Below are 23,419 nucleotides of genomic sequence, written 5' to 3'. Positions count from 1 at the left end.
CCTGCCTGACACGGTGCAGTGCTGCCAAAACATGCAGGCACCACGCTTCCACTTTTATTTTCCCTTTTACTTGCTTCCCTCGGTGCTGGGCTCCATGACAGATGAGCCACTCATGAGTGAGAGCACGTGTGGCAGCATCCCCAGTCCTCCCAGGAGGGGGTACCAGGGCTCAGCATGCCGGTCCCCACTAGTCCCTTGGTGGCCACCAGTCCCCAATCCTTGCCCGGCTCCAGCGTAAGGAGGAGGAGAGTGTGGATTCCGTGATGTGGGAGCGTGGGGGACCCATCACTGCTGCCACCCAGGTCAGTGGCTGCCCCTTTGGCCAGGTGGGTCACAGCTCACGTCACCGGCTGGCCCGGCCCCGGGGTTTGGCCATCGCTCTTCCTGAGGATGACGCTGCTGAGCTCCTGGATGAGTCTGTCATTGATGGGCGAGGGAGGCTGCAGGCTCCTCTTCCTGGGCAGCTCCAGGGAGCTCTCTGCACCAGGACTGCTCCCCGGTGTGGCTGCCTGCTCCCAGTCCCTGTCCAGCGCCAGGGAAGGCTCCACATTCCTCTCCAGAGAGGCTGTTTTGGTGGGTCTGAGCCCCTGGGTCGGAGCTTTGCCGCTCTCCAGGTTCAAGCCCCTTTCGAGGGACACGGCTTTGGTGACAGAGGGACCTGTCACCCTCTGGGCCGGGCTGGCAGGCAGCGAGGAGCGCAGTGGGGTGGCTGGGGGCTGCTCAGGGAATGGGGCTGGTTTCTTGGACCTGTCCACGGGGGGCACGGCCGACAGGTCTGCCAGCAGCCCCTGCCCCAGGTCCAGCACGGCCAGCTCGGGGAAGTTCCCCACCTCCTCGTACACAGGATCAGCGTCCACCTCCTTCTCCTGCTGCTCCTCCAGGGAGTCCTGGTGAATCTTCATGGGCTGGGGAGGGCAGGGGGTCAGGGTGAGGGGCACTGTCCACACTGCTCAGCTAGACCCCTCTGTCCCCCCTCACCTTGCTCTCCCTGCACTCAGGCAGTGCCTGGGAAGCTTTGCCCCTCACTATGGGGCTGATGCCCACAGAGGACCCACCCTCCACCAGGTCTCTTGGCTCAGGCACTGCTGCCCCTTTCCTCCTCATCACTGATGGAGGGGGAGCATTTTGGTCCTTGCCAAGGCACAGTCCATGCCACCAGCCCAGCAGCCCTTGGCAGAGGGGCTCTGGGGTGGGGAGGGCAGGTGGATGCCCATGTAGAGCTCAAAGCCAGGTGAGGTGAAGTTCAGCAATAACTTGATGAGGAGGAGGACCCAAACCTGTTTCCTTGCATTTCTTACACTGATCCCCTCTGGGCAATGTGTGCCCAGTGAGAGAGGCTCTGGGAACTGGGCTGGACTGTTGTGGTCTTGCTTGCCCACAGCGGGACCATGCAGGGACCCCCATCCCCAGGTGCAGGACATGCAGAGCAATGGGCATCCCCTCTGCCACACAGCACGTGCAGCATGGCCTGGGCATAGGTGGGATGCTGTAGGTGAGCCCTGGCTGCTGTAGCCAGCAGGAGCAGTGCAAAGCCAGCCACAGACACGCTCCACGTGTGCAGGTACTTACAAAGAACATGGACAAAGTCCTTCGTGTGTGCAGGCGGCGCTGGAAACAGAGGAGACGGGCACAGGTAAGCACAGAGGGCACGGGGCAGGGCCAGGGGGCCTCGGCAGGCAGAGGAGGGGCAGTGGGGTGCAGCACCCCCCATGTGGGGTCTGCAGGCACAGAGAGCTGCCACGGACATGAGCACAGCACCCAGCACCCAGCACACACACCGCCGAGCACAGGGACACACACCCACAGCACCCAGCGGTGCCGGGCAGCACACACCCACCCCACGGGCTCTGGGGTGGGCACACGGTCTTGGGATGGGTGCAAGGAGCAGGGTGGGTGCAGGAGCACCCGTGGGCAGGGGGAGCTGCGGGGGCTTTACCAGGGTCTGGTTGGCAGAGAGCATGGTGGCGTCGGTGCTGTCCCCATGCAGGGGCACCAGTGGCATCGTGCCAAACTTCTGCTTGGCGAGGTCGGAGGAGGAGCGTCGGCGCAGGATCACGGGGTGCCGGTCATCGTGCTGAGCACAGGGACAGGGTGGGCACAGGGGTCAGGCCAGGCTGCCCTAGTAGCTCCATCTCAGCCCTACCACCCCCATCCCAGCCCTGCCCAGCCCCATCCCAGCCCTGCCCATCTGGGTGGCACAGCCAGCCCTACACCCACCTGAGCCTTGAGGATGCTGGTGGTCCAGTCCCACAGCTCAGCCTGCCCCGAGCACACCAGGCACCTGCAGAGGAGACAGCAGAGAAGTTGCCAGAGAGCAGGGCCAGTGGGACCCCTGTGCCCTTGTCACCTTGTCTGGGAGCCTGGGGTTGTCAGGCACAGCTGCACCCCATGGAGCTGCACCTCTGAAACTCATTGCATGCCCAAATCACTGCTTCAGGGCAAGGTGAGAGCTCATTGGGCACCCAGTATGTCCCAGGGGTGCTGGTCAGGATGGGGAGGTGGGAAGGGTGTGTCGTAGAGAGATGGATTACTCCTGGAGCCTGGCTCCCACCTTGTGCCAGGGAGCTTGTGGCCCCATCACTCTGGCTCTGGCATACCCCAAGCTCTGCCAGATCCCAGGGCCCTGTAGCACTGCCCCTGGCTGTCCCAATCCCACTAACACTGGGGATAGATCTTGACATCCCTCCAGCCCCAGGATGGCAGGGGCAGATACTCACAGCTGCTGCTTGTCCAGGGTCAGTGTGAAACCCCACCTGGGAAAGGAAGAGACAGGCTGTGGGGCAGCAGTGCCAAGCTCAGACACAGCCCAAGGGCTGTGGACAGTGGTTCCATAGGCCCAGGTTTGTCACAGCTTTGGGTCCAGGTGGAGCCTGGTGTGCTGCTGGTGGGTTCATGTGCCAGGTGCAGGGATTGAGGGATTCATGCCCCGGTGCCATGGCCAGGGAAGGACCCACTTACTGGGCTGGTGGCTTCAGCTTCTTCTTAATGCCCATGTAAACCTTGGCTGCATCCAGGGGCCACTCCCGTTCTGGCTTGGAACTCTGGGGAGGGAAATCCAATGGGTCAGCCCAGCTTGGTTCCAGCCTCCCTGCCAGGAGGACAGCCACCACCATGCCACCGCTGTCCCCAGGCTCCCTCTCCCTGCCTCTCCCCCGCCCTGGGGGTGCAGGTCCATGCCCTGGGTACCCTCTTCTCCTTGAGCAGCAGCAGCCTCCGGTCCCGGATCACAAAGTAGCGCTCCTGGAACTTGTTCCCCAGCAGCTTGGGGGGCTCCTCACGGCATTTCAGCAGCCCACACTTGGGGCTCTCACGCTTGGCACCTGCCCAGAGTGAGGAGATGGGGGTGAGGGGGGCTGGGAGGGGCAGGAGGATCCCACTGTGGGTCTCGGGGATGTGACCCTGATGGCTGCAGCGCAGTGGCCAGGGCAAGGGGAAGCTCAGGCAGAGCTGTCCCTCTCTGGGGACACCCCCAGGGGCTGGGACTTTTTGTGACTGCCTTACCTGTGAACAGACAGCTGCCCTCGCCAATGGGGACCTTCCTCACCAGCAGGTACGCGGCGCTGGGCTCCGGGAGCTTGCACCACTGCAAAGCTTGCTCCAGCACCTTCTCCTTGGGGTGCAGGGGCCTCTCTGGGGATGCAGAGACACTCTCATCTCTCTGTCCCCATTCCCTATGCCAGTCCACATTCCCCCTGCCACCAGCACAAAGCCTCCTCCCCCTGTCCCACACCTCCTTCCCACCAGCCCAGCCATGCCAGGGGTATCCCCCCGTGCCATCCCACCAGGCTCACCCAGCTCCCCGTTCTCCAGTGCCTCGAAGGTCAGCCAGATGTCCAGGCTGGCTGCCACGTTGCGCATCTCCAGCACCTGGTTGGTGAGTTCCTCTGCTGTCATCGTGGGGGACACCTGGGGCCAGACACACGGGGAGCTGCGTGGGCGGTGGCAGGATGGGTCCCAGGGACAGGCTGCACCCAGAGTCTGAGTCCCTCCTCCCTCCCCCCGGCACAGCCCTCCTTTGGGACTCACCTTCAGGGTGACACAGCAGTCGGGCAGCTTCTGCTCCAGGTACACCTCGATGATGAGGTCACCTGCCTGTGAGAGCTGGGGGAGAGCGGGTGGTGTTGGTGCCATGCTGGCACGGGTGCTGAGCACATCCCATCATCCCAGGGGCTGGTGATGGTGTCTTAAGAAGCTGGGGCTGCTTCTCCCCTGGGCAGGACCCTCAAGGTGATGGGCAAAGGGAAGACAAGTGGGGAAAGTCCTTTCCCAAATATCTGGTGTGGGACAGTGGGGACCCAGGGTGGGCAGCTGGGAGTGTCCCCACCCTCCAGTCAGTCCCACCGGCCCGGGGGTCCCTGGTGTGGTGGGGGCCAGCAAGCACATCCATAGTACCTGAGTGTCCTTCCAGGTGGTGATCAGGCTGTTCTCCAGATCCATCTGGGATACCTGGTCCTCGTCAATCTGCCGGAGGAAGGATGAGCAGGGTCAATGTGGAGCGGGATACGGAGGACTCAAGGCTGGGATGGAAGGATGCAGAGGAGGCAGAGATGGGCAGTATGGGGGGATGCAAGGGGAGCTGGAGGGGGCTGGCAGGGCCCTGCTCACATTGAAGATGCTGACGTAGTTGTCAATGAGATCTTCCATCACCTTGACCTCGTGCTCCCCTTTGCCGTCCGTCTGGAAGAGGCTGGGAGCGAAAAGCAGCGACAGGTTCTTGGTGCTCATCTGGTTGAGGTCTGCACATTTCTGCACCCTGGGACAAGGAGCTGAGAGGTGAGGGGCTGGTCCCACTCTGGGTTTCAGCCCCATCCACCCTCCTCTGCCTCATACAAATTCTCCTGAAAAACAGCTCGAATTTACCCAGCCCACCGGCAATGGGAACTTCAAGCCAGGCAGTTCCTGTTATGAGAACTTCCCGCTGCCATCAAACCAGACAAGAGCCCCACCTCAGCTGCTGAGTCAGGAATGGAAATGTAGTGTTCTGTTTGGGGCATTTAGTGAAGTCCACATCCCACAGGGGGGTGTCCCCTAGTCCCAAACCTCCTGTCACTCCCCCTTGCTGCAGGATGACTTTGGGAACATTCTAGGTGTCCCAGAGTAGCATGTTCCAGCACCATCCAGAGGGCTGGTGTGGCAGGGCACAGGCATGGGGCTCCTCCTGTCTCTCAGGGTTGGAAGGCAGCATTCCCTGGGAAGCAGGGAGACCCCACAATGCTGACTGCTCTTGGGGACCCTGGCTGGACCAGGGGACCCTGCAGGGAGGTGGCCCACTGACCGGTAGAGGTGCCCGATGAGCGCAGCCAGGGTCTTGTGGTTGAGGCGGGGCAGGCGATGGATGAGCTCCTTGTACCGCTCCAGGCGCTGGGGCTTCGAGGGGATTTCTGGAGGGAGGAACCCATGTCATGGATCATTGCTGAGACCATCAGATCCAGAGATGATACAGAGATGACCAGGGTTGGCACCAGGATCCTGTGGGATACCGGCCCCAGGGAACCCTGGCAGGTGGCCCAGCACGGGAGCAACGTCAGGTGAAGGAGGTACCTGCAGCCTCCTTCCACTGTGGGTGCAGCTCCAGGGTGAAGATGGGATCTTCCAGCTCGCGGAAGAACCTCTTCAGGACATCAGTGACGTCCTCGATGAAGTTGTCGTTGATGCGCAGCTTGACGTTGCGGGCGTCCCGCCGGAACTCCTCCATCAGCACCTTGATCCGCGACTTGGCTCCGTTCTTGCGGTAAATCCCCTCGTGCCGCAGCCCTGGGACAGGGACACGGGGTCACAGGGGCTCGGTCCCGCTCAGATAATCCCCAGTGGGGCTGGTGGCCCCCGCGGTGCGCTGGGGGCCGTTCCAGCCGTGCCGTGCTCACCGTACTGGGTGATGAAGGCGATGCAGCTGTCCACGATGATGGGGATGTCCCCCCGGCTCAGCTGCTGGTCCCGCAGCGCGTTGCCCCGGCCCCCTGCCGAGGCCTGGATGTCCGTGTACCACGCTGCAGAGTCCACCCGTGACAAGCCCTGCAGGTAAAATGTCCTGAGAACAACAAGGCAGAAAAGAGGGAATGAACGTTGCCGGAGGGGCAGGTTATCCCCTCCTGCCTGGGACAGGGAGCAAGGCACAGCCAGGCTGAGCTGAGGGATATGCTACCCCATCAAGAGACCCAGGCTGGAGTGACCTCTGCAAACCCCTTGGTCACAGCTCTGCTGTCCCAGTAGCATCCCCACCAAGGGGTTTGGATCAGCATTGACCCACGCATAAGTGGCTCTGCCCTGGGCAGCCTGCTGGGCTTGCCTGGCTCATTCCCCATCATTCCCACGGCCAGGACTCACCTCCCCATCTCCACCAGGATCAGCATCTCCTTCTTGTCTGGAGTCTCCGTGGGGGGAACCAGACCTGCGTTGGGGTGAGAGGTGGAGGGGTCAGAGCCGTGCACGGGCACCACCGCACGGTGCCTGTGCCGGGCTGTGACAGCACTCACTGAGCTCCTGCAGCCGCCGCAGGTTGATGCTGTCCTCAGCCCCGTCCTCCTCGGCGGGGCAGATGAAGAGGTGAGCTTTCTGGAGGATGAAGAAGGCCTGCTGCCACCTCTCAGGGTTGAGCATGCACTTGTAGCGCAGCTGGCCCACGCGCTGGAACTCGTAGCCCAGCAGGCAGTGACAGCTCACGGGTGTGAACCACTGTGGGACGGAGCGAGAGACGAGCTGGGTGAGTTCAGGGCTCAACCCCGAGTGATGACTCCAATGAGGTCATCAGGGAGGATGAGACCCCCTGGAAAGGGAGGAGGGTGCTTCCCACAGCAGATCAAGAGGTTGGGAGGAATCAGTGAGGACAGATCCTGGGGACACAGCAGGGTGCCGGGGCTGGGGCTGGCTCACCTTGCCGATGGCACTGGCCCAGGCCTGCAGTGTCTCAGGCCCATCAGTTCCCAGCTGCTGCACTTTTTCCCCAGCGAGGAACAGCTCGAGAGTGAAGCGAAACCTGCAGAGGATGAACCAGCCCATCAGGGCAGCCCCTACCCCGACCCTGCACCCAGAGCCAGGGCAGACCATCGCACCCAGCAGGAGCAAAGCCCTCTGTGTGCCCCCAGGCTCTCTGGGCGCGTGGTGGGGGCACGGCTGGGGGTACCTTTCGGTGGGGCAGGGGCTGGTGAGTGCTTGAGCTCTGCTGACACCCAGGGAGAGGAGGTCCCCACTCTCAATGTGGCCCAGGGGCTCAGTGCATTTCTCTGTCTCGAAGAAGAGCAGGGATCTCTCCAGGGAGCACCACGTGCGCTGGAAGTCTGTGGGAACATGGGGTCAGTGGCACCGGGATGGGCACCCCCTGGATGCCCTCCTGCACTCCCCACACTCACCCTCTTTGCTCTTCTTGGCACTTGGGAGCTTTGGGGGGGCCGTGGCCCGGTGCAGGTACCCGCTGTGTGTCACTGGCTGTGTGATCTCGTTGTAGACGCCCTCCGGACCCGGTTCCCGTGCGCGGGGGCTCCCTGTGGGGCACGGCACTGAGAGTGGGGTGGGAGCAGGTACCCACCAAATTGTGAGTAACAGAGGGGTCGGGAGACCCCACTCATGGAGGTGTGGGCAAGGGGGTGTGCCAGGCATGGGGTTCCCTGAAAAGGGGCTCCAGAGGAACTGCTGCTTTGCCCCATCCTAAAAGAGAGTCCCAGGCAGGGTCCCCAGGGAGCCTCAGCACCTGATGATGTCCCCAGCCTTGGGGCGTGCCGAGGGGGACAGGGGCAATGGCAAGGAGGAAGTGTCCCCATCACAGATGGGGCTCGAGGGTCCTCATTACCTGAAAGGTTCCTGGGCCTTTTGCTCTCCAATCCCCACCAAAGGTCAGCCCCTGGGGCCACCTCGCTGGCAGCAGGGTCAGATGCCAGACCAGCCTCTGAGGACGAGAAGAACTGCAGGATGGTCTTGAGGAGGGTTGGTCCTGCCACCGCAGTGCACAGTGCCTGGGGTGAGACAGTGCCTTTAGGGACCACGTCCCGGCTCATGGAGACCCCAGACCACTCCTAGGGACGTTTGAAGGCAGGCAAACCGGGGCACAACCTCCCAAGATACGCCTGGCACGAGGGTGTGCGCACGCACAGCCAGGTAGGAGGTGCTGGCATCTCAAACCAGGAGCTCTGGGATGGTTCCCAGCACCCCGGTACCCCGAGGCGGCCCCTACCTGGAGCACGTCCTCCTGGGTGGGGCAGTGGGGATGGGGCAGGCGGTACCGGCCCTCCCGGTACTTGCGGGAGATGAATTCCCGCCTCTGCTCGGCGCTGCTGTCCGGGTGGATGGCCTCGCTCGCCGGGAGCCGAGCGGCCCAGAACCGGTTGGCTCGGTCGTTCCCCAGCACGATGAAGAGCTGCAGGAGAGCCCCGTGGTCATGGTGAGCACCAGGGCCAGCGGGAGGAACAGGATTCCCAGTGTTCCTGCACCCCAACAGAGACCATGGGGCTGCTGCCCTGCCAGAGGAGCAGCCTGGCCCCTGAGCACACCGTGCCAGCCCCGGTGCCCTGCCCCGAGTGCCTCTACCTGTACGATCTCGTTGGACCAGACGCTGGTGTCCAGCTTCAGGCTTTGCACCTTGGAAATGTTGGAGCCCAGGCTGCGGTGCTGCCCTGCAGGGAGCAGGAGAGTGAGCACCCCTTGACCCTGCCAGGGAACTGGGACCCAAGCTGTGCCCATGCTCCAGCCAGCACCTGCCTGCCCAAGCAGGCCCCCATGTGCCCCCCGGGGAGATGTCCCCACCTGCACACTGCTTGCAGATGACCACGCAGAGGTTGATGGATGCCCAGTCGGGACTCTGAGCCCAGCAGTCTGCACAGTATTTGTTGGCTTTGTTGGACCAGATCTTCTCTGCCACCTCGTAGTCATAGAGCATCTCAGCCATGGCCTCCTGCAGCGCCTCCATCCACTCCCGCTTCTCCCGCTCCGACTCCGCCACGAAACTGTGGGCGCCAGCACAGCCAAAACTCAGGGCACTGCAGCAACCAGCACCCAGGTCTGGCACCTGGCTGCTCCTCCCACCTCATCCCACCTGGGTGCCGGGGATACCTGAACGTTTTGGAGGGGGTGATGAGCTCGAAGCTGCGGTTCTTGGCTTCGCGGATGGTGGAGCCACGCATCTCAATGAAGAACATGCCAATGCCCATTTTGAAGAACTGCAATTCAGAGTGACAGTGCTGTTGGTCCTGCAGTGCCACAGCCGTGGTGGACACACCACTCTGGACACGCCCGTGATGTTGGGGCTTCCAGCACCCCCATCATCCCATCCCTGCTTTGCCTGGATGAGACCTTGCCACGTCTCTCAGCCACCTCACGTGGCCTGACATAAAGCACTCTGCAAATACGTTATGCCTTCGAATGAAATGCAAGTTCTGCCCACAGCCCCTGAAACCCGGCTATCCAGGTCCCTCTGTTTTCGGGATTTGAGTCAGGGACATTCACAAGACAAACATCATTCTGAGCCAAACCCTCAGTTGATGCTGATTGCTGGGCAACCTGGAAATGAGGTGATGGAAAAAAAACCCAGAAAGGTGAGAAAATTGAGCAGGAAGGAAGTGGGGGTTCTGTGGGCAGCAGCAGGGTGTGAGGTGACAGTGCCCTGCTGCTTCCCATGGGGTAGATGCCCCTTGCAGCAGATGTGTTTGCTGCTGATTCCGTGCTCAGTGACCCACCCACCCTGTGATGGATTGGGACACCTTGGTGTGACTGAGACCAAAGCACCTGGTAGAGATGATGATAATTTGGTGACAGCGAGGAGATGAGGAGGGTGGTCCACTCCTGGTATCCAACACTGCTGCCCTGTGCAGGATCTCCATCTTCCTGCCCTGCCATTCCCTTTCTTCTGCCCATCCTTTTCCTCTCTGCTCCCTCTTTGGCACCAACCCTGGCTAAGCTCCCTCCATCCCTGCCATCCCATCTGCCATTGGCACAGCCCTCTGTGCCAGCTGGGGGGCTGCTCTGGCCACGAACCTGCTCACTCTTGTACAGCCACATCTCAGGCAGGCTCAGGGCTGCGAACACCTTGGACTTCTGGCCCTTCAGCTCCAGGGTCCCCGACTTCTGGCAGTGAGCGGTGTTGGCGGGCCGGGGTCGGGACCCCACCAGGCGCTGGTCCATCACCTTCTTCTGCAGCGTGGAGCACCACTCATTCCTCTGGGCTGGGGACCAGGCATGAGGGAGCAGGGCTGAGCCCTTCCCAACAGCCCTGGCATGGAGCAGAGCACCCGGCAGGCATGGCAGGGATGAGGTGAGAGCTGCCCTTGAGATGCTCCGGATGGAGGAGGGAGGCAGGGATGGTTCTTTGGGGACTGGGGGCCTGGGTTTTCACTTACCCTCGTTCTCGGCACGGAAGACGAAGATCCGATGGCTGGTGACAACCTGGAACTTGTTGTCCTTGTTGGAACGAGCCATCTCGATCACGGACAGCGGGATCACCCCCTTGGGGTAGGGCTCCTGGAACGGGCCCCAGGCAGGGTTAACCCCCTTTGCCCTCCCCACAGGGCACCCCCATAACCTGGCACATCCTCCACATCCCCTGGGTGCTGCCTCATAGCACAGCCCCAGCAGCCAGGCGGGAAAGGATGGATCCATGGCTGGCATCCTATTTTCACTCTGCCCCAGGGTTTGTGAGCCAGCAGGACCCCCCCTTTCCTGCTCCCTGTTGGCAGAGGGCCCCTTGCTATCCCAAGCTTCCCATGGCTGAGGCTGTTTTAGGAGCCCACCAGGCATCAGGGCCATGGCTGCTCCACCCTGGGGATGGCAAAGCATTGCTGGCTCCTCACAGAAGGACAAGGGGAGGTCAAGGGGGTATAGCAGCCTCTGTGGTGTCAAGGCACAGTGCAACCTCCCAACCCTGCCCCATCCTGTCCTTTTGTACCTTCTCACTGCTGAAGTACATCAGGTTCTTCCCGTCGAAACGGACGTAGCGCCTCTGGAAGACATAGTTCCTGTTGGGACGGCAGAAAAACTGTTGGGAAGGGGATGATCCCCCCGAGGACCCCACATCTGCTCACAGATCCCCCCTTCCCCCAAGGATGGCTGCACAGACACCTTTGCAGCACAGCTGGGGTACCCAAGAGGGTTCTCCTCCCACAAGGAGGTCTGGCTGCCCCAGCAGCACAGTGACCAGTGTGGCCACCTCACCCAAGGGGACTTTACCTATGGAAGCTGCCCCATCCCACCCCTGGAAGCATTCCAGGGCAGGTTGGACACAGCTTGGAGCAACCTGCTCTAGTGGAAGGTGTCCGTGCCCATGGCAGGGGGTGGGAACAAGATGATCTTTGAGAAAGTCCTGGCAGCTGAGACACCCCAGCACCCGCAGGACAGCTTTGAGATCCCTCCCAACCCATTCCGTGATCCCATGGCTGTCCCACGTACCCCTGTGGGGAGAGCTTGTCCAGCCAGCCACTGAGCATGGTGGGCCGGGGCTCGGAGAGCGACGTGAAGCTGGCGTAGGGGGAGATGGTGAGGTCGTCCAGGACCTCGTCTGGGTAGAGATGGGCTGGGAGGCTGAAGGGGGCCCCCTCGGCCCGCGGTGCCTCCACGGTGGAATAGCCCTCGGTGTCGTTCTGGACGATGCGGTCGATGAGCCGGCTCCGGGTCTCCTCGTCCTCGCTCCGTCCCTCGCTGCTGCACTCGCTGCTTGTCCTGTGGCACGTGGGGCTGTGAGGGAGCCAGGCTGCTCACCATGCAGGCTCCTGGCTAATCCCATCCCATCTGGGGACACCTCACACTGCCCCTGGCTCATGAGGCCATCAGCAGCCTGAGGCTCAGCCAGTCCTACATCATGGCAAGGTTGGGGCCACCACACACTCCAAATCCCTGGCATTACCTCCTTCCCCTCTTCACAGGCAGCAAACCAAAGCCAGGCAGCTCCCCAGCCCCATGTCCTGTTCCCTGCTCTACACCCATCCCAGCTCCCTCCTCACCAGGGCTCTCAGCCCCTCTCCCTCTGCCCCTCCAAACTTCCTGGAACCGTGAAGATCTTTCTGCCATGACACCTTGTGCCTGCTCTTGTGCCCAGCCAAAATGCCCTGTAAAAGGATTGAGATGGACAGATGGGCCAGTGGAGCTCCTGCACCCTGGGAATCCAAGATCTCTATCTCCTTGGGAAGCCATGCTAAAGCCCCCAGCCAGGCCTGCTGAGCCCTCTCCAACCACAACAATAAAAGGAAATTATAAAAATAAACCAGGGCTCAGGCTGCCCCTTCCCATCAGCCCTTTCATTTTTCTTTCCAGCCATTTTTCTTTCCCTGAAAAGGAAATGTGCTGGAAAATGTCTGACAGTCCCGGGAGCTCACAGGGGAGCTGCCCAGGCGAAATGGTGATGGGCAGGAAGAGAGCCATGGAAGGCAGAACACGCCAGCACCCACAGGAGAGCACCCAGGATTCCTCTGTGGAATCCAGTGCCAGCATGAAAGAAAGGCTCCAAGAAAGGCAACAAGGAGGGTCCAAGCCCTGTCCCAGCTTCTGCCTGAGGAGCACCTGAGCAGGCTGGGCATCTCCAGGGGCACAGGGGGAGTGATGGGGGCGGGTTCACGAGGAGAGCACACAGGAGCTGGGGGGCATCATATAGAGCCAGCAGGAGCAAGGCTCAGGAGCACTTGGGAAAGGAGCACCTGACCTGTGGGACTCCTCCTGGCAGAAGGAGAAATCTGTGAAGGAGAAAACCCCTGAATATGAGAAACTGCCTCCAGTGTGAATGCATGACTAGAAATGCTTTTGGAGCAGAAAGACCTCAAATTCTCCCAACACCTGGTTTTGGGCACTGACTCATCCTAGGAGCCAAGGTTGTGCATGGATCTCTGCTTTGGCCCTGGACAGGCACCTTGTGAGGCCATGAGACACCAGATGTCCCTGATCCACATGGAACAGGAGCGAGTCTGTCTGGGAGGATGCTGGGCTGGACCCACCCAGGCTGCAGGTGGGTTCTTGGAGAAGTGGGGTGGTGTATGGGATGAGGAGGTGATAGAGAGGGAAAACAGCCTGTTTGGCTCCAGTGTCTGGAGCCAAAGGAAGGGCAAGAAATGGCCACGGGTGGCTGGAAGGCTCAAAGCACAAGGAAAATTACTGTTTAATTAGCATAACAGAGCCTTGGCAGGATGAGTCATCTGGCTGCAGTCCCAGCCTGGTCTGCAGCTTCTTCAGGAGGGACTGGCCAGGCAACAGGGCAGCTGGAGGACTCAGTGAGTCAGAGGCAGACATCAACCTTAAGTGCCAGGGCTGAGGGGGAAACAGACCCAGGGAATGGGTCAGAGCAAGAGAAAAAGCAGATAAAATCCATAACAGCCCCTTCCTGAGCCATGACTTACAGCCAATGAAGCTATAAAGAGCTGGAGGACAGGGAGCATCTGCCAGGGACAAGCAAAGCCCGTGGTCTGGCTGGAGTGGGGTCTCTCAGCATCCCGGGAACACACCAAGACCCAGCTCTGGCCTCGAGGACAGGGCTGGTGGATGAAGCCTCCAAACAACAAGCCAGGTCATGTCCCATTCCAGCTGGTGTCAGGCAGTGAAGACAAGTGACCCCGGGGACAAATGAGTCCCCAGGGCCAGGAGAAGGCATTTCCAGGCCAGCTGAGCCTGGAGGGTGATCCCTGAGGTGCACTGAGTTGGGGCAATGTCATCCTGTCTGTGCTCATGTGGGAGATCTGGTGGAGGACGGAGGTTTGGTGATGGAGGGAAGGGACCTGCTGGTGGTGAGGGGACCAAGCAGCTGATCCTGGATCTGGTTACTGCAGCTGGAGGTCACAGTCAATGAACCTGTGAGTGGGCACCTGGGAGGGAGGGAGGGAGGGAGGGAGGTAAGGAATAGGCTGTCAAGGACACAGCATTCCCAGTGTTTCTTTTCCTGAAGGGAAGATGCCTCGAGGTGTGGGGAGAAGTAGTCCAGGGTCTCGGAGCAAACCAGGGCAGAGTCCACCATCCTCACTGCCTGGTGAGTCTGACCCAGTCCCTCGAGCTCCACAGGGTGACACAGACACTGCTGTGCCACCACCTCTCTCCTGTGAGACTGATGTCTGGAGCAGGGCAGGGGATGCTTTTGGCATCAGCATTTCAGGGGGCTGAGCATCACCAGCTTGGATGTAGGTGGTCAGTGTGAGAGCAGGTAAATCCCATCCTAAATTCCAGGCTCTGCTGGACCCTCAGAGACTTGGCTCTCAGTTTCCCAGGGAATTCTGCATTCCTTTTCCTCTTTGCTGAGGATATTTTGTTGCTGGTGAGGTAGCTGTGCCCACCCCTAACACTGGCACTGCCCAGAGAACAAGAGGGCTCCAGGCAAAGCTCCCCCACAACAGGGTGAGAAGAGCTACCACAGGTAGAAGAAAGGGGAAGAAGGGACTCTGAAGTTTGGGAGTGGGAAATATTTCCCATAACAAGCAGATCTGTGGGCTGCAGGAGACCCTCCTGTTATTCCCAGTGCCCAGCTGCCAGTCAGCAGGATGAGGCCTGGCTGAACTGGAGAAACACGAGTGCTGAGGAGGAGGATCAGGAGGTCCCACAGAAGGACCAGGGCTGGCCAGCAGCCCCTCAGCAGCTGAGCAGGAGCCCATAGCTCTGCTCCAAGGGATCGTGGTCAGACCAGTGGGGCTGGCTGAGGGAGGAAAGCGTTGGAGCAGCTGGATGTGGAATGGAGCACAATGCAAAAGGTCTTCAAAGGCTTTTCTGTTGCTACTTCCACTCCTCACACCCCAACCACCCTTGTGCTCAGTCTGGGAGGAAAAAAACCTGTGAGCCACTGCCCCTGACACTGCTGACAGTCACATCCTGCCTCTTCTCAGCAAGACCAGGCTGCAAACTCCCTGATGGGTCCACAGCTGCAAGTGCCTGACTAATGATCTCGGGATATTCTGGATCCCAACTCCTTGGAAGCCAATGGATGGAGACTGTGACCCACAGGGCAGTGCCCAGCTCTGCTCTGAACTGTTGGTTCAGAGGCTCCACGGGAGATTTCAGGATTTCTGTTTGCAAAACTCCTGTTCCCAGGTATTTGCAGTTCCCCACCTGTGGCTGGGTCAGCTCCGTGCCACTGGATCAGTGACAAACACTCACAGCAGGAGATGGGCTGGACCAACACTGGGCCAGAAAGGGCCGTGGGCATGCACTGGCCAGCAAGGCCATGGCCAGAGCTGAAGGACACAGAGCTGCAGCTCACCTCCTCCTCTGAGCAACACAGGAAAAGGAACCCTCCCCATCCGAAATGGGAAGAGCAGCTTTCCTTCCTCTTTCTGAGATGCTATCAGGAGGTATGGAAAGTACATTTCAAAAGCATTTTAAAGGTGCCCCTCACAATTTCATGTCTAACACAGTGTGACTGAGCAGCAAATGCTGATCTGATGATGCTGGACCCTTCGGATATTGCACATCTCTCCATCTGGGGCTCAGAACTACCTCATTCATGAGTAATCCCTGTCGCCTGTGGTGTTTTCCCACTCCCAGAGGCCAAATCCAGGCTCCTCTGGGTGTGCAGGTGTCCATTGCCACTGGTGCTGCCTCAACTGTGCACCCACAATGTTTGTTGCCAAGCCCTGTCCCCCCAGGGGCCTCCCACCAGCACAGCTCCTTCTCCTTTCCAAACCCACCGGCTCTCCTGGAGGCTGCTGACCTGATCCCAGACACTTCTGACCAGCTCTATGGTAGGGGAAAACCCCCCATTCCCTCTCAGGCTGTCCCCAGAGGTGTCCCCTGGCATGCAAACCCCTGACCCTGAGCCCAGCCCAGCCCCTGTAGCCCAGGGGGGTGATCCCACCTGCGGACTTCTCGCTCCAGGTCCAGCTCGGACACTGCCTCGTAGCTCTGACCAGCGGAGATGCCAACACCCTGTGGGGAGAGAACAGTCACATCTCCTCTCCCTGTGCCCTCTCCCATCCCAGATCTCCTCATCCTGCCCAGCCCACAGTGCAGGGGGCTCAGTCTGTGACCCCCAACCCAGCACAGAATCACAGAATATCCTGACCTGGAAGGGACTCTCAAGGATCACCCAGTGCAACTCCTGGCCCTGCACAGACACCCCAACAATCCCACCCTGTCCCTGAGAGCATTGTCCAAACACTCCCTGAGCTCTGGCAGCCTTGGTGCTGTGCCCACTGCCCTGGGGAGCCTGGTCAGTGCCAACCACCCTCTGGGGAAGAACCTTCACCAGGCACTGCTGGGCACCCTGGTCTCACCAGTTGCAGCTCCCAGCTTTGCAGCAGCTGGTAGGATGCAGAGTGACAGCAGGGGACAGCCACCATCCCCACAGTCTGCCCTCACCTTCAGGTCCCGGGATGGGGCTATGTGCCCGAAGATGGTCTCGCTGTAGGGGCTGACGGGCTGCTCGTTCACCTCTGTGGGGAGACGTGGGAGGGAAAGGCAGTCAGTGGTGCCTGCGGTGAGAGAGAGACCAGCCAGGACCCCCAACATTGGAAGGGGACCCCCCTGAGCCCACAGTGCACCCCAACATCCAGGGCACACGACATGACAGAGATGCCAGCCCAAACACTTGTGGGGTTGGGCACTGCCTTGGAATGGGGCACCCCAGTCCCTGAGCGAGGCAGGAGCACTGGGCAGGACCCAGGGGAAAGGCAAAGTGTGTGTGTGCCCCTCTCCCCCCTTCCCTGGGACACCAGGAAGTCCCCAGTGCTCACCAGTGCCCTGGGGCTCTCACCTGGTTTGCCGGTGGGTCTCTGCGGGATGGGGGGCAGGGCCCCGCTGGGCCAGCCGGGACTGCTGGAAAACAGGAGAGTGGTTACTGGGCTGGGCTGGGCTGGGCTGGGCTGGGAGCCTGCGGGGTCCTGTCTGGCTGGAGGCTGCTCCTGACTCAGGCTGAGCCCAGCTTTGCCCCCTGGAACGTGCAGCATCCCCTCCCTGCTCCCAGTGCCCTCCTGGCTCCCTTCTCCTCTCCACCCTGGGACCTGCTGGGCTCTGTCTCCTGGGCATTTCCCAGCAGGAACCAGCCCCAGAACCCTCGCTCAGTCACCCCCTCACCATGCTGGGGACCTCCAGCCCTGCTGCTGGGGAGGCAAGGAAGGGGCAGCAACTTCTCCCCACAACCAGAAGGAGCCATCCAGGGGCCCAGGGCCACCCTGTCATATCAGAGGGATCCCAGCTGCTGTATCCAGAGCTTGGGAAAGACATAGGGAAAGTGGGGAAAGGGCTTTGTCTGGCACCTGGAGGCAGGCAGGCACAGGCTCTGGGGTGGGATGGGGTTCCGAGGGTGGGGGGCTCTTTAGATTGTTGCCTCTGGCTGCTCCGCACCCCCCTCCACTCCCAGGGGCGAGGGGAAGCATCTGCTTACTCAGGCTTGTCATCCGGCTGGGTCAGCTCCTGCGGGGACAGAGCCGGGGGCTGAGGGAGAGCCTCACCCTGGGGACCATCCTCCCCTCCCGAGTCCTCAGCGGGTGCTGCCGGGCGCTCCAGTCCTTCGTAGATGACATTGGACACCATCTCCAGCCGGCCCTGCCCTGCTCCTGCCCTGGGGCACGGCGAGGGATCTCTCCTGGCTGGGGCGGCTGCGGCGAGCAGGGGAGGGTGGGAGCGGGGGTGACCCTCCGGCACGTTCCCAGGGCTGGGCTCAGCTGCCAGGACCCTGTGGCTGTGCCGTGGTGGGACAGACGGCACGGACGGGGGGGATTTCTCCGACGGCTCCAAGGTTTGTCCATGATTCGGAGCTGGGGATGGCCGTGTCTCCTCCCGAGGGCTCTCCCGAGCTCGCAGGCGGGATGTTATCACCCCCATGGCCGCGGCTGCCCCTGGATCAGCCGGCGGGGCTGGCCTGGGCTCCGGGCGCTCCAAATCCGTGGAGCTCTCCCCCGGCACAAACCCCTCTAGTACCACAAAGGCTGCAGGTGCCCCGCCGCTGCCCGGGCCGCGTGCTGGCACTGTGGAGCGCGCCGGTGGCACGGGCACTAACCCCTGCTCGGGCTTCGAGCGAGGGAAAACCGTCCTCGGCTTGGGGACCGGCTTCGCGACGGGAGGAGTAGGGTCCTTCTCTACAGCCCGGCTGGGCGCAGCAACTCGCTGCTGTGTCCTAAAGGCGTCGGTAGTCCCTCCTGGCTGTGCTTTCATGGCATCCTTGCCCGCCTGGGGGGCATCCAGGGCCTCCGTGGCTCGGGAAGGGGCGTCTCCTGCTGTGCGTCCTGTGTGGGGTTGACTCAGCACCCGCGTCTGCTGCGCCAGGCTGAGGATCCTCTTGCGGTGCCCGGTGGCGGTGATGCCGAGCTGCTGCAGGTCGTGCCCGTCCAGCGAGGCGGCATCTCTGGCCATGTGGTAGCCGTGCTGCTTGAAGACATCCCGGTACCTCTGCAAGTGGATGGTGGCCAGCCAGTCTGCGATATCCGAGTCAGGGCCGCACGGGGAGCTCATGGCCCTGGGGTGCCTCTGCAAGGGGTGCTCAGCCCATCATCTGTGCCAGGAGGAGAGAAAGGGGGTGAGGGGGCAGCGGCCAGGGAAGGGGGTGGGTTCAGCTGCCGTGAAGGGCACAGATCCTGTGAGTGGGAGCGCAGGATGCTTCTTCCATAGGTCTCCCCACCTCGCTGCTCTCCCCGGAGTCGCTCACCTCCCAGTTCGAGGAGCCGGCATCCTGTTGTTCCTCAGCCCAAGCCTCTCCACCCCTCCCCGGAGCTGCCGGATCTGGCCCCGCGTTGTCGGCGAGGCCGTGATCTGATCCCGGGCAGGAACCGAGCGCCCGGGGGCTCACGGGGGAGCGGGTGGTCGAGCAGACGCCGAGCACTGGGACATCCCGGGCTGTGCCGAGCGCGGGGCTGGGCGGGAGGACAAGAGCCGGCGCAGCCGCGGGGGTGTCCCGGGCAGATAACGGGGGGAGCAGCACGGCCCCTCCCAGGGGATGAGCTCCCGTGCCGGCCGGCTCGGGGAGGGCTCTGCAGCCGGAAGGGCCAGACCATAATCTCTCTCTCTCACTGCTGGCGAGGGCATGGGAGAGGTCAGCATGACTCACGGGCAGGCAGAGGGGGGACAGCCTCCCACCCACCCCCGGCCGGGACGGACCCCCCACCGCCAGCACATCGACACGGACGGACGTGTTCCACCAGGCTCGTCTGCCATCAGGGACCCCCATCCCCAAACGATCTGGCAGCACAGCCCCGGGACAGAGCCGCGGGCTGCCCGCGGGGCGCTGAGGGCCTTTTTCCCATGAATCATGCGGCTCCGCACTAAACCATCTGTGCTGACTGTGCTGCCACTGGGTCTTTTTCCAGTTCCTCCATTTCCCTCTATTGTTCGGCGCAGGCTTCCTTCCTGCTGCCTGCACGCTCCCACGCATCCCCTGCCCCCTCCCGCAGGACCTGCGTCCCAAACCCGCCGAGGGAGAACCGGGCTGAGCCCCCGCGCCCCGGCACGGGCAGCTCCGGCTGCCCAGCGCTGCCTGCCCGGGTGCCGCGGGTGCCACGGGGAAGTGCCTGGCAGGGGCAGCGCTGTCACTGCGAGCACGTGGGGGGGATGCTGTCAGAGAGGAAGGAGGGACAGTCGCGGCAGGAGCTGGGGGAGCAGGGTTTGCAGAGCAGAGCACGGGCACATGGCAGCTGGAAGGCTGCCTGTTGATGCAGGACCTACATAAAGGGCGGGGGGAGCCCAGCACCGATGTGGGCTGGCTGTTTGTGCCACAGGGTTAAAGGGCTGTACCCACTTCTGCCCAGCAGCCCGGCGATGAAATGGGGCAATTTCCTCCTTTCTCCTGCCTATATCGCCCTGAGGGATCTGTGGCCAGCTTTGCTCTCTGCCTGTCCTGCCTGGGGCTTCAGCTGGCTCATGAGACCCCCCCCTGCCCAGGCAGGGGGCACCTGGGCTGTGCCGGGCACCAAGTTGTGGGGTGGCACTTTGGGGCAGTCCAGCCGTGCCCATGGGCAGTGGCACCTCACAGGCAGGTGGACACCATCCCATCCCTACAAACCCACGTGGACCAGCCAGTGCAGTGGGCATGGACTGGCCCAGTCCCTTCCCCACCGTCCCCAAGTCTGTCCCATCCATCCCCTGCCACCCTCGGGGTTTGCCCTCACCTCTTGTGGTCTGCAGCCCCCCAGGGCCGGCTCTGGTGGAGCAGCATGGTGGCAGTGCTGCTGAGGGCTCCAGGGCTGCCCTGCTCTGGGCTCCAGGGTGATGCCAAGGCAGTTCCCTGCAGGAACTGCTGCGGGTGCAGACGGGCTTCACAGCACCCAGCCTGCGCCTCCCACTGCCGGTCCCTCCTCCAGGCCAACCCTCTGGTCCCCATCCCTGTCCCACCCTCCTGTCCTGTCCCTTCCCAGGCATGATGCTGCCCTGTGTCCTGTCCCTCAGCCAGGCTCTGCCCTCCTTTTGGGGGCTGTCCCCCACCCTCCTCGCTCACTCCTCATTCTTCCCTTGCCTTCCCAGCAAGGGTCCTGCTTCCCACTGGGAGCCCTCAGACATTCACTGCCATGGGGGACCAGGATTCCCTGAGACCCACACTCCAAGGATGTGCTGCCGAGGGATATCTCTGAAGTTCTTGGATGTATTCAGCTCCATCTGCTGTTTCTGCCCCTGGCTGGAGGCAAGAGGAGATATTCACTGTCCCTGCCATGGCACAGGACTGGGAAGGGTGCAGCTGCTGGGAAGGTGCTGCCAAGTGGGAGGAAAGAGGGAAAACTGTTCATGCTCATGAGGGCACTTGGGAGGACTGGCACTGGGGCTGGCTGGGAACATCAAAACCTCCCTTGAGCTGCAGGGAGGCTGGGGATGCAGCACCCCATCCTACTCCTGGTGCCCCATGGCAAGGGGGATGTGGAGTGAGCCACAGCCGGGATAACAGCAGGGGCTGGGGTGGAAGGGGGATGTCCAGAGGGATTCTCTCCTGAGCTCTCACCATGGACCAGCCCAGCTGCCTTTAAGAAAGCACTTTTCACAAGAGCCCCAGCAGGGCTGGCAGTTTGTCTGGCTCTGCCCTTACCCAACCTTGCACACAAAGGATGTCCGAGCCTGGTATCTCACAACACCCTTCTCCGCTCCTGATGCCACAGTTGATAACCTCCCCCTGCCCTGGAGGCTCCAGATCTGAGGACACCCTTACTCCAGCTCAAGCCGGTCCTTTCCTGTCCCAGTGATGCCCCCAAAAGCCACTGCAGGGGTTTGGGAACATTGGGAGCCCCTGGTGTGGGAGGGCCACCCTGTACAAGCCTCTCCGCATGCAGGAAAGGCAGGTTCTCCTTATCACAGGCTGCTCCTACAAAGCAGAAGCAGAATTCAGCACGAGTTTGGCACAGCTTTTGCCTTCCTCCCCCTTCCCTGCCAGCTGCTCCGGCAGGGAGTGGCACATCCCCAGGGCTGGGGATGGCATGGGTGGCCCCTTGGACCACCTTGCAGGTGGGGTGTGGAGACAGGGTGCACAGGGACCCTGAGGGTGTGCAGGGACCCTCTGGCCCTGCACTGCAGACCGTGCCCTCCCCCTGCCTCTCAGAGGAAGCTGTTTGGCACCGCTGCTCGTGGGAAGGTTGCTGAGGTCTGTGGTGTGAGCAGGAGGGATGGAGCAAAGGGTGCTGGCAGTGCTGGTGACAGATGATGTGTCACCACTTCCATCCTGCCCTGCTGGAGGCATTGGCACCAGTGAAGTCCTGAGTGGGGCCAGATCCTGGCTCACTGCTGTTGAGCCCCCAGCAGCACCTCCAGAGACAGAATTCCAGGATGGGTCAGGTTGGAAGGGGCCACAACGCCTCCCTGATCCAGCAGGGCCTTCCCAGAGCACATGGCACAGGATTGTCTCCAGACATCTCTGGAATATCTCCAATGAGGAGACTCCACACCCTCTCTGCTCTCTCTCCAGGGCTGGGTCACTGCCCAGCAAAGAAGTTCTTCCTCCTGTCCAGCTGCAACTTCCCGGGCATCAGTTCCTGCCCGTTCCTCTTGGGCCATTGCTGGGCCCCCCGAGCAGAGCCTGCTCCAGCCTCTGCCCCCTCCCTGCAGCCCCTGACACCCCCTGGGGAGGGCCCCTCTCAGGCTCTGCTCTGGAGGCTGAACAGCCCCAGCTCCCTCAGCCTTTGCTGCTCCTAGAGCTGCTCCATCCCTTGGGCATCTCCGCAGCCTGCGCTGGCCCCGCTGCAGGAGCTCCCTGGCCCTGCTGTGCTGAGGAGCCCGAGCTGGGCCCAGCCCTGCAGATGTGCCTGCCCAGGGCTGGCCAGAGGGGCAGGATCCCCTCCCTGACCTACCAGCCCCACTTTCTGCAGCACAGGTTTCAAAGCCTCTGCCAGGGTTTGCCATCCTGCTGATGGGATCTATATTTAGACAGCAGCATCCTTGGGCAGAGGTAGAGAGCCCTGTCCTGGCTGTGGTGTTCACAGAGCAGGAAGGTCTTGCCTGCTCCCTGGAAGAAGCAGATGGGCAGGATCAGAAAACACCCCTAGGGCTGAGGGATTGGGCTTTGGGAAGATGCTGGCAAGGGCTGAGGAAGCTAACATCAAAGTGAAGGTTAGATCCTTCCAGGGTAAAGGCCTGTGTGCTCCTTCACCTTTCCAGGCAGTACCCAGGATGACACTGTCCCTCAAGGTCCACATGTCCAGATGCTCATCCATCCATCTCTTTATCCATTCTTTCCTCCCTCCCTCCCTCCCTTGCTCCCTCCCTTCCTCTCTCTCCCTCCCCCCTTCCTCCTTGTCTTTTTCTAGCCATCCATCCATCGATCCATCCATTGATCCATCCATCCATCCACCCCTAGCCATCAGCTTTCACTGCACCCTGGAGCAGCTTTTGCTTTCCCTTCAGCCCTGCCCATGCTGGATCGTGCTGGGGGATGTGTGGGGTGATGGTGGGAGCATCTCTTGGGAGCAGGCTGGGGTGAGGGACACTCAAAGCTCATACCTAGAGGGTAAATGTCACATTTAACAGCTGGAAATATGGGGTGGGGTCTGAGCCTGGGGGCTTTGCCAGGGCATGGCTGAGAGCTGAGCCTCGGGGAGGGCTTGGTGGAGGAGTGGGGAGGGGGAAGCTTGAAGTCATTGGGCTTGGAAACCTGCTGGAGCCCAGCTGAAGGTCAGTCCATGAGGTAAGAGGGGCTGCAGGGGGGCTCCTTGCTGAGCTCAGGGTCCCGGTGTGGGTGGTGGGGCCAAGGGCTGCCCAAGACCTATCCATGAGCTCAGGAGGTGCAAATCAGGAGATCCAGGGATGGAGTCGCATCCTCCTCCAGCCGGGGCACGTTGGACACCGCGTGTGGCCAGGACGGGGGGCCCATGCCACGCTGCCCCTGCCCCCCATCCATCAGGGCTGACATCACTGCCTCCGGGCTAATCTCTCGTCCAGCAGCAGCTTCCCGTTTCCTTTCCAATCTGTGCGCGCGGGCGGCTCCTCTCCGCTCGGGGCCAGGCAGGAAAAGCCGTCCAGCTGGGCTGTCCTGCTGGGCTGCAGCCCCCACATGCCTGGCCCTCGCCCCACTGGGCCGTGGGCCACCCGCTCCCCCAGAATCCCCAGGAGGCAGCCGGGGGGGCTCGGAGCCCCC

The 23,419-nt window shown here is 61.8% G+C and overlaps 1 protein-coding gene across 3 annotated transcripts; it reads right to left on the bottom strand.

Moving 5' to 3' along the window:
* Positions 1–32: 32 nt before the first annotated feature.
* On the bottom strand, positions 33–20,133 carry ARAP3 (ArfGAP with RhoGAP domain, ankyrin repeat and PH domain 3). 3 transcript variants are annotated; one of them, XM_051793766.1, is made up of 34 exons: positions 19,980–20,133; positions 17,264–18,370; positions 16,634–16,695; positions 16,240–16,313; positions 15,737–15,807; positions 11,368–11,652; positions 10,868–10,937; positions 10,323–10,443; positions 9,961–10,148; positions 9,040–9,146; positions 8,734–8,933; positions 8,518–8,603; positions 8,165–8,347; positions 7,784–7,946; positions 7,347–7,478; positions 7,121–7,274; positions 6,871–6,973; positions 6,474–6,672; positions 6,325–6,388; positions 5,865–6,028; positions 5,542–5,754; positions 5,276–5,381; positions 4,606–4,753; positions 4,393–4,461; positions 4,027–4,101; positions 3,792–3,906; positions 3,502–3,630; positions 3,187–3,320; positions 2,959–3,041; positions 2,718–2,753; positions 2,218–2,281; positions 1,937–2,074; positions 1,570–1,608; positions 33–905 (listed from the first exon to the last, which is right to left on the bottom strand). In XM_051793766.1, exons 2-34 carry the CDS (start codon positions 18,328–18,330, stop codon positions 339–341), a joined length of 5,409 nt encoding a protein of 1,802 aa, XP_051649726.1. In that variant the 5' UTR covers positions 18,331–18,370; positions 19,980–20,133; the 3' UTR covers positions 33–338. The 3 variants fall into 3 exon arrangements, with proteins under 3 accessions (XP_051649726.1, XP_051649727.1, XP_051649728.1); XM_051793767.1 differs by having other exon boundaries at positions 11,368–11,637; XM_051793768.1 differs by having other exon boundaries at positions 11,368–11,637; positions 16,634–16,692.
* Positions 20,134–23,419: the final 3,286 nt, after the last annotated feature.

The sequence above is a fragment of the Manacus candei genome, unplaced genomic scaffold (genome assembly GCF_025592945.1).
Source record: "Manacus candei isolate 608988 ecotype Guabito, Panama unplaced genomic scaffold, ASM2559294v1 h1tg000037l, whole genome shotgun sequence".
Classification (NCBI taxonomy): Eukaryota; Metazoa; Chordata; class Aves; order Passeriformes; family Pipridae; genus Manacus; species Manacus candei.
This window is presented reverse-complemented; position numbering and strand designations above follow the sequence as displayed.